This window comes from Mauremys reevesii, unplaced genomic scaffold, assembly GCF_016161935.1.
Source record: "Mauremys reevesii isolate NIE-2019 unplaced genomic scaffold, ASM1616193v1 Contig50, whole genome shotgun sequence".
NCBI lineage: Eukaryota > Metazoa > Chordata > Testudines > Geoemydidae > Mauremys > Mauremys reevesii.
The window spans coordinates 391134-401088 of record NW_024100863.1 but is presented as its reverse complement, the minus strand read 5'-3'; the positions used below and the strand labels follow the sequence as shown (position 1 = coordinate 401088).

At 53.3% G+C, this 9955-nt stretch overlaps 1 protein-coding gene across 1 annotated transcript; it reads right to left on the bottom strand.

Annotated features, from left to right (window-relative positions):
• Positions 1–7230: 7230 nt before the first annotated feature.
• On the bottom strand, positions 7231–9235 carry LOC120394318. The gene is made up of 3 exons (XM_039518575.1): positions 9224–9235; positions 8561–8682; positions 7231–7906 (listed from the first exon to the last, which is right to left on the bottom strand). The coding sequence occupies exons 1-3, from the start codon at positions 9233–9235 to the stop codon at positions 7231–7233; spliced, it is 810 nt and encodes a 269-aa protein (XP_039374509.1).
• Positions 9236–9955: the final 720 nt, after the last annotated feature.

The following is a 9955-nucleotide window of genomic DNA, read 5'->3' as shown; positions in this document are numbered from 1 at the left end:
CAAAAATTGATGTCAGAGGTCGATGGTCTGTAAGAAGAGTAAACTTTCGCCCAAACAGGTACTGATGAAACTTCCTAATTCCAAAAACAATTCCTAATGCCTCACGTTCGATTTGGGCGTAGTTAGTTTCTGCTTTGCTTAGAGTGCGTGAAGCAAAAGCAATAGGTCTTTCTTCTCCCGAAGGCATAATGTGTGACACGACCGCTCCCACTCCATAAGGGGAAGCATCGCAGGCCAATTGCAGGGGTAAGGATGGATCAAAGTGCGTTAGAACTTCAGAATTTAACAATGCATCCTTAGCTTTGTTAAATGCAACATCACAGGCTTCAGTCCACTTCCAGGCCTTGTTCTGCCCAAGGAGCTCATGAAGTGGTTTTAGCAGTGTGGCTAACTGTGAGATGAACTTTCCATAATAGTTCAGTAGTCCTAGAAATGAGCGTAGCTGGCTTACATTTCGAGGTGGGGGAGCCTCCACAATAGCTTTAAATTTTGCAGGGGCCTTATGAAGACCTGCAGAATCGATGATGTGTCCCAAATATTCAACAGAGGGCTTGAAGAATTCACACTTGTCTTTGCGAACTCGTAGGCCATACTCTTCCAGTCTTTGTAGGGTAGCCTCTAAATTCTTTAAGTGATCCTCTTCATTTCTTCCAGTGACCAGGATATCATCCAGATAGCACTGAACTCCTGACAAGCCACACAAGATCTGGTCCATAGCCCTCTGGAACAGGGCGGGAGCCGATGTGATTCCGAAGGGTAGGCGACAGTATCGATAAAGCCCCTTATGAGTCACAATAGTCAACAGCTCTTGGGACTTTTCATCAACGTGCATCTGTAAATATGCTTGACTCAGATCAATCTTACTGAACTTTTGTCCCCCAGCCAGGCCTGCGAAGAGGTCATCGATGCGGGGAAGCGGGTATTGCTCTGCACACAACACTGGGTTGACAGTGACTTTAAAATCACCGCAAATCCGGAGAGAGCCATCTTTCTTCACTATTGGAACGATAGGAGTGGCCCATGAGCTATGGGTAACTGGTATTAGGACTCCATTGGTGACCAGGCGCTCCAGGTCTGCTTCAACTTTTGGCCTGATGGCATATGGCACAGTTCGGGCTTTCAGATATCTTGGTGGACTGCCAGGTTTAATGTTCAATGTCACAGTGATTCCCTTCATACTTCCCAAATCATCTCCAAAAACAGCAGCATGTTTCCTTAGTATAGGGGTTAGACTGGTTTCTTCTTTAGTCATCCGGTGCACTTCTGCCCAGTTCAGCTGAATCTTCCCAAGCCAAGACCTACCCATTAAGGCTGGGTAGTCACCTCTCACCACAAACAGTGGCAATTTAGCCGCCTGTCCATTGAGCTCCACCTTAACATCAATAGTGCCCAACATGGGCACAGCTTCACCTGTATACGTCTTCAGAACAGTTTTTGTTGCCTTAAGCGGAAGATGCTGTAGCTTTTCCTTATACACAGTCTCCGGAACCAGCGAGACAGCTGCACCGGTGTCTAGTTCCATGCGTATAGGTTTGCCCTCCAATAAGGGGGTTACCCAGTATTCATGTGAGCCCGCTGCCAAAGACAAAACATGCAGTGGCACTCCCTCTTGTGAGGAGGTGTCACCTTGATCATCCTGGGTCTGCTCTAGGGTATGCAAGGTTCCTCTTTTTGTCGGCCAGACCCCAGGCCTCTTTTTCTTTTGTTTACAGGCATACTCAATGTGTCCCTTTTTGCCACAGTGTCGACACACCAGGTCCTTACACCAGCATTCTGATGCCTGGTGACCCAGCTTACCACAGCAGTAACATTCTTGACTCTGCACCATTTTGTGGGTCAGTTCTTGTGACACTTTTTGCACCCTAGGGGATGCACCGATGTATTGTGCCTCCCTTGTAGCCAGTTCCATGGAGACAGCAATATCAACAGCCTTCTGTAATGTAAGCTGAGCCTGTCAGTAGGCGCTTCCGTATAGCTTCAGTGCAGAGGCCACACACTAACGTGTCACGCAGGGCATCATTTAACATCTCTTTAAATTCACAGTGTTCTGCTAGCTTTTTTAAAATGGCTACAAATTGTACAACTGTTTCATCTTCCTTTTGGTCTCTTTTGTGGAACCTATATCTTTCAGCAATTACCAGTGGTTTTGGGGAGAAATGAGACCCCAGGATTTCTACAATGTCACTGTAAGATTTAGTCTCAGGCTTAACAGGGTGTAGTAAGCTGCGTAGCAGAGAGTAGGTTTTAGCCCCTACAACAGTTAAGAATATTGGCACCTTCTTCGCTTCTGTAATGTCATTTGCAATACCAAAAAGCTCAAAACGCTCAGTATACACATGCCACTGCTCTGTATTCTCATCAAAAGGCTCCAGGGGCCTGGTCAGAGTAGCCATGATTTTTAGTTTCACTTTCACAGTCAGTGCAACAAGCAGCTTTTTTTCTTTGTTTGGTCTTTACCTTGACTTCTACTTCCTTCTGTTACTGGAGCAGCACCAGGATCCCACCCTCGTCGCCAGTGTTGTATCCTTGGGGCAGCCGGTGTAGGAAGCAATCACTTGAGGCCAGAGAGCAGAGAACTAACCAAAACCTCCATTTTATTTTACAGAGACAGAGAGCTCACTCAGCCGGTTGAAACCGGCTGAGCTATCCCTTAATAGTCTAACTCAGTTGCCATAGTAACAAAACCCATGACAACCAAATACACAACACCTGATTTATTCACATGCTAAGGAAAGACCCTTAAAACTTTATAGCATTAAGCCGTCATCACCACTCAGCTACAGCGCATGGGGCAGCAAACCCAGGTGTTCCCCATCGCGCCCGCGCCTCACATGGTGCAGGCTGAGCGGGAAGGCTGCAGAGTCAAAACCTCCAGCACCAGGAAATGCCACAGTTAAGGTTTCCTGAACAATCTTAACTCTGCCCCCTCGTGCACGTACATTGTGACTCCATTGTTCAATTGCATGATCACATATCAATGTTACCTCCATGGGTTGCCTGTAAAAGGTGGGGAGGGGGACTAGAATCTGCTGAAGATTGAAGACCAGACCCTGTGGCCTCTGGTGCACCTTCCCCAAGGCTGTAGGGTACATCAAGGGTGCCCAGTCTCCCCTCCCTACAGAGACACGGACAAGCTGTGAGCTGCATGATGCTTGACCAGGCTGATGGTCCCAGGGTTTTGCAGGGACCTCTGCTTACTTTGGCCATGTTGGATTTCACCTGCAGATTAGAGACATGGTGTGATGGACGCAGGAAGAGACGCGACATCATCAGCTTCCTGTAGCTGGAGCCACCAGCTGAGTTCCTTGCTCGGGGCTTGGTGGAACTGTACACCAGGGTGTTGGTGGCAGGGCTGAGGGGCCCCTTGCTGGCATCTACTCTCACCATCCTCTTCCTCAGTATCAGAGACAAATGGGGTGTGTCCATGGGAGGGGGGGTGACGATGTATCCCATAATGCTTTTTGGGACTATGGCATAACTGGAGTATGTTTTATGCTACATGTGCCATGTAACTTATCTCTGTAAAGGTTATGCTCTATCCTATTTGTACATATATATCATTTTGTACTTGAAGTTATGAATATTGGCTGCATACTGGCTTGATTTCTAGGTATGCTTTGTAAGGCATTTGGTCAGCTTCTTTAGAAAGGAATTTGCAGAAGTTAAGTGCCCAGTCAAGAAGCACTTAAGGAACAATAAAAAGAACAGGAGTACTTGTGGCACCTTAGAGACTAACAAATTTATTTGAGCATAAGCTTTTGTGGGCTACAGCTCACTTCATCGGATGCATAGAATGGAACATATATTGAGGAGCTATATATATACACATACAGAGAGCATGAAAAGGTGGGAGTTGTCTTACCAACTCTGAGAGGCCAATTAAGTAAGAGAAAAAAAACTTGCAATGGCTTCTGCCTGCAAAAACTGTGAGTCATGCATGGACATGTGACTTGCCCAGGTGACTCCAGAACTCCATCTTGGAGCTGCACTTTGCATAGGAGAGAGGGGGAGGACTCCACCCACAAGAGAAAGTCTATTTAAGCTTGTGGGAGACCTCTCCATTTGGTCTTCAGCTAGCTAAAGAGAGAGCCTCTCCACCCTAAGGATATCTGAAAGAAACTGGCACAAAGGACAGTAACTATGGGGGTGTGAGTGATTGCTGGACCCAGACTAGCAGGAGACTACTCTATTAAAAGGAAGCTTACTGGAACTGGTGAGGTGTTATCTGTATTCAGTTTCTTAGACATAGACTTACGTGTTCTATTTTATTTTACTTGGTAATTCTTTTTGTTCTGTCTGTTACTACTTGAAATCAGTTAAATCCTACTTTCTGTATTTAATAAAATCATTTTTTACTTATTAATTAACCCAGAGTATGTATTAATATCTGGGGGAGAAAACAGCTGTGCATCTCTCTCTATCAGTGTTACAGAGGGTGAACAATTTATGAGTTTAGCATTATACAGGGTAAAATGGATTTATTTGGGTTTAGACCCCCTTGGGAGCTGGGCATCTGAGTGTTAAAGAAAAGAACACTTCTGTAAGCTCCTTTCAGTCAAGCCTACAGCTGTTAGGGGACATGGCCCGGACCTGGGTCTGGGTTTGCAGCAGGCTAGCGTGTCTGGCTCAAATCAGGCAGGTCACTGAAGTCCCAAGCTGACGGGGCAGGAAAGCAGGGACAGAGGTAGTCTTGGCACATCGGTTGGTGGCTCACAAGTGGGTTTCTGTGATCTAACCCGTCACAGTGGCATAGTTGGCAGGATCTGTGCTCAAACCAGGCTGCTGGCTGGGTGGGTGGAGCAGGGTGTCGGGCCATGAATATCTGTGGGGCTGGGGAAACTTTACTGTTAAGGACAGGGTGGGTGGGAAGGAGGGGAAAAGAGGCACTGAGCCCTGAATCTTCACCCCAAAATTCACTTCAGTCTCCTGGTATTGCCTCCAGGGGGGGCTGAGATCAGAACCCAGCCCTGCCCCCAGTGCAGTCAGGGGTGACTCCGGAGTGACCCCAGGGGCTATCAGAACCCTGCGCACAGGTTCCCTGTGGATGCAGTGAGGTGTCTGTTAGCCCTGGGGCTGAGTGCTAAGGGCAGGTTACAGACACACGGGGAGGGGTTTGTGTTGCCCCAACTCACTCCTGTTTGTGTGTGAATGCAGAGCTCCCTGCGCCCGGACCCTCCATCTCCATCAGCCCCAGCAGTGTGGGGGGAGCTGTTACCCTCCGCTGTCAGCGCTGGTGCGAGGCCAGGAGGTTATTTCTGTATAAAGATGGAATCCAAATCCAGGAGCTGGATGCTGCTGGGGACAGGGGTGAATTCACCATCCCCAGCGCTAGATGTGGAGTCGGAGGGTTCTACAGCTGCCGATCTCGCTCCAGATCAGAGCCGCCCAACTGGTCGGATCCCAGTGATTCTGTGGAGATTATTGTAACAGATCTGGGGCCTGGCTCGGCATCCCCACTCCCAGCCCCACACACATCCAGACCCATAAAGGATCTCCATGCTGATGGGATACTCAGAGCCAGGCTCTGCCCTGAGCTCTGGGCCCAGCAGAGGGTTCACCCGGCCGGGAAGCAGGGATGGAGTCACTGGGGGGTTCCCAGCTGCTGGAGATTCAGGGATGGGGAGATCCCTGCTCCCAGGGGACCTTGTGGTGTCACTTAACCTGCCTGTGTCTCCATCTCCCCTTGTATGAACGGGGTATAATCATCCTCCCTGCTGCTTGTGTCTGGTTAGAGAGTCAGGGTTGGCTTTAGGCTGGAGGCTTTATCTCACCGTGTCTGTGCAGCATCCAGCACCTCTCACTCCCAGCCCCCTCTCCCCATGCTTTAACGACTAGACCCCAGTCCCATCCCAGAGCCAGAGATAGAACCCAGGAGTCCTGGCTCCCAGGCTGCAGGGTCCCATTAAGTAGATAGATGGGTACAGAGAGTGCTCTGGATTTAGGTCCTCGGGCAGTTTCGGTCATAGCTCCCAGGAATCTCTGGGATCTCAGAGAGGGTTCCTCTGGCTGGGTTTTCTCCCAGGGGCCACATCTCTGGGACCGTGCGGCAAGGACGGGGCGCAGTGACTGTGCCGGGGTCTGTCCCAGGGCCTGTCTCCTTCTCATTACAGAGCTCGGCTACCCCAAACCATGCCAGGGTATTTCTTTGGGGTACAATGTCACAACCCCCCATCCCTGGGGGATTGGGGCTGTCTGCTCAAGGGATCCCTGCCCAAGGAGCAGGGGAGGGGGGTTCTAGGGATGGGGAGGGGAACACTTGGGGGCTCTGGACCCAGTAAAACCCAGGCTGCCAGCTGGGAGCCGGGCTCGATGAGGGGCTGCCCTTGGGGACCCTGCCCACCCAGGGGATGACATCAGACCCCCGACGCACAGACGGAGATGGGAGACCTGGACGCATGGACAGAGACGTGAGGCCCCAAGATGCTCAGAAGCTTTACTGGCAGCAATTGCATGTCAGAGAAAAAAGCGTCACCCGCAGAATGGAACAACCCCAAAGCAGCCCCCACTGACAGAGCCCTGTGCTCCGAGATCCCCACTGCCCCACCGTGGCTATGGTCCATGCCTAGGAATCCTCCCACCCACCAATATCTGAGTAAGGGGCTCCCCCCTCTGATCCAGCCCCATGATACAGTCACCAGGCATAATGTGCCGTGCTCCCGTCCACTGTCCCCTCTCCGGCCTTGTGCAGGGATGGAAGCTGGGTTCTAGATCAGAATTCTGCTCTCACTGGGTGAATGTGGATTCTAGACTGCAGCTCCGAGACCACCCAGGGATGGGGGTCATGTTCTCAATTGGAGCTTGATGCACTGTGAGGGGTGAAGGTTTAGAACAGAGCTTGAGGCCCACTGTGGGGGTGGCAATTCTGGATTGGAGCACACTTGGGGAGAGGGACGGGCTTCTAGATCAAAGATTGGAGCACACCCAGGGATGGAGTTCTAGGCTGGAGCACAACCAGAGATGGGAATGGGGTACTGCATTGGAGCACACCCAGCAATGGGGCTCTAGACTGCAGATTTTAGCACATCCAGGGATGGGGTTCTAAATGGGAACACACTCTGGAAGGGGTTCTAGGTTGGCACGTACTGGGAATCATTCTAAATTGACACATGCCTGGGAATAGGGTTCTAGATTGGAGCACACATGTGGATTAGGGTTCTAGATCGGAGCGCACATCAGAGTGGGGTTCTGGATTGCAGCCTGGTTCCCGGTTGGGATGTGTTTCTGTTACACTTAGCGATGCAGAAGCGCATGGGCAGCGAGGGAGGCCAGTGGCACAAAGAGCCGCACGTGGTTCCTGGCTCCGCTCCATTGTCTACGCCTTCCCAGCCAGGCAGGGGTTGTTTCGGGGGTCCACCGGAGCACAGTCCTGGCAGCCGTTGTTGTCGCAGCGCAGCAGGGGCACGTGGCGCAGCGGTGCCAGGCCTGCAGCAGGGCCTGGCGGGTCACTTCAGGCTTCATGTCGTAGTCGAAGATCTTCTGGAACACGAAGGCCTTGAAGTTGTTGTTGATGGCCAAGAAGGCAGCGCTGGTCATGTTCACGATGTTGGAGCGCCCGGCCTCGCGCAGACACTTGCTGGAGCAGGGTGAATTGAAGGTAAATAAGATCAAGCAGCTGTTCTGGCCGTAGGTCCTGGCCGTGAGCTGGGCCACAAGGCTGTTTGGGCCGGAGAGCAGGCGCCACTCGCTGTGCTCCGTGTAATTCCCACGCGGTGTAATCACTGTCTTTGGCCGAGCAGCCACGATGTTCCCGTTGGGCGGGTTGTACAGGGCACCAAACGGGCCAATCTTCCTTCTCATGTCTGCGAGCTGGGCCATGGGCAGGTAGGTGGCCACATCCTGGGGGTTGCTGCAGGTGGCATGGGGCAGTGCGGTGGCGAAGGCGTATTGCTTGTTAACTCCGCCGTTACTGAAAGAGGGCAGGACACAGAGGGGTCAGGGGGCACCGGGCTCCTGGGACTGAGCCAGGAGATGCCAAGTAAAAGGGAGAGAAAGGGGAATAGGCCCTGAAAAAAACATCCCAGCTCTGGACTCCACCTACCCCTGCAGCCCCAGAATTACCCCTCCCAACTGTGGGCTCCACCTACCCCCAAACCTCCAGAATCATCACTCCCAGCTGTGGGCTCCATCTCCCCTCGAACTCCATCACGCCTCCCAGCTGTGGGCTCCATCTCCCCTCGAACTCCATCACCCCTCCCAGCTGTGGGCTCCATCTTCCCCCGAACCGCCAGAATCACCTCTCCCAGCTGTGGGCTCTGTCGCCTCCTGCACCTCCAGAATCACTCTTAGAATCGAGACTGTGCGTAATCTAATGCAGGGGTCAGTACATCCCTGGCATGCTGGGTGCTCTCTGCCCTCGGTTAGGTGTCTCTAGTGCCTGGCACAATGACAGCCCCTGCTCTCAGGTGGGGTCTGGGCAGAGCTGGGCACAGTGGGGCCCCCTGACCTTCCTAGGCATCCCTACAAGCCAGTGGGATCCAACCAGGGACATTCTCTACTGCTCTTCGCAGCTGGGCTACAGGGGTAGGGAAGGACAGAGACAAACCCCAGGCCGATCACTCACTTGTTCACGTGATCCACGATTTTTTTGAGCGCAGCCGGGTTGATGCTCCCGACAGTCTCTGGCCCGAAGCAGAGGAGAAGTGGCAGCAGCAGGAGTCCAGCCCTGGGCATCCGTCCTGGCACCTGCACAGGACCCCACAGTGTCAGCACCCCTGAGCCTGGGCACAACCCAGAGCCACCAACCCACATCCCCTAGCCCCTGGTGTGCTACTGACAGGAGGGGGGCAGGGGACCCCCTCTCCCGTGGGCAGGGCTGGCGCAACCCATTAGGTGACCGCGCAGACATTTGCGGGGCGGCGACCGTGGCAGCCAAACATCTGGCCGCTGTGGTCATCGGCGGTATTTCGAGGGCAGGACTTTCTGCCACCTCTGTCGGGGGTGCCATTTTGGGGGGCGGGATCTTCCACTGCCTAGGGCGTCAAAAAGGCTGCCGGTGCTCCTGCCCATGGGGCTCCATAGGTCAGCAGGCAGTGGGGCACAGAGGGGAGTCATCAGGGTTTCCATGGGCAGGAGGAGGTGGGGGGAGGGAGGATTCCCCAGGGGCTCCATAGGGCAGGGAAGAGGGGACTTCCCTGGGGCTCCATGGGGCAGGGGTAGGTGGGGAGCAGAGGGGACTCCCCTGGGCTCCATGGGGCAGGGGTGGTGGGGGAAAGGTGGGGCTCACCTGGGGCTCCATGGTGGGTGGTGGAAGGGTCCGTGTCTCTGCTGACAGATGCTCACACTCACTCCTGGTGCGACCGGCTCCCAGTCCTGCTCGGTGTGGCCCCTGGCAGACCGGGAGGGGCTCTAGGGTGGGGGCTGCTGGCCAGAGACACTGGGATCTAGGGGCAGGGAACAGGGTGAGGAGCTGAACAGGGGCTCTGAGAACTTCCTCCTGCTCCCGGCCAGACAGCAGCGCGGGGCTGGTGAGTCACTGCTCAGATCAAAGCTTGGCAAGTTACCTCCCTGGGCTGGCACGTCCCGCACGCCATGAGGAACCTTCATGGGGCCTCAGCAGTCAGCGCCCAGACAAAGACACGTCCCCACCAAGGAAGTGTGGGGCCAGACCCCCAGCTGGTGTAAAGCAGGATCGCTGCCTTGCAGTCATCCACAGCTGATTCAATTGGCCCAGCTCTATTGGGGAGGGAATTTTGGTAATAGGTGTAGGCGTGCCTCAGTTTCCCTCTTTGCTTTACATTGCTCTGCACGGCGTATAAACAGTTCTTGGGGCAGAGCAAGAGACTGGGGGTGTAAGGTGACGCTGCTGTCTGGGGTGGAACAAATGGGTCAGTAAAGGCCTGGCACAAATTGACCCAGATCAATGAAGAAGCTGGAAAGACCCCAGGCTAGCAACCAACAAGCAAGACGATGAGGATTTTCCCACCTCTCTGCAGGGAAGCCGGGCAAAGGCCCCAGC

Excerpts from the sequence above, each read along its gene's own strand:
- LOC120394318 (XM_039518575.1), bottom strand. Across the intron at positions 7,907-8,560 it reads ATCGTGGATCACGTGAACAA|TAACGGCGGAGTTAACAAGC; the intron begins GTGAGTGATCGG and ends GCCCTCTTTCAG.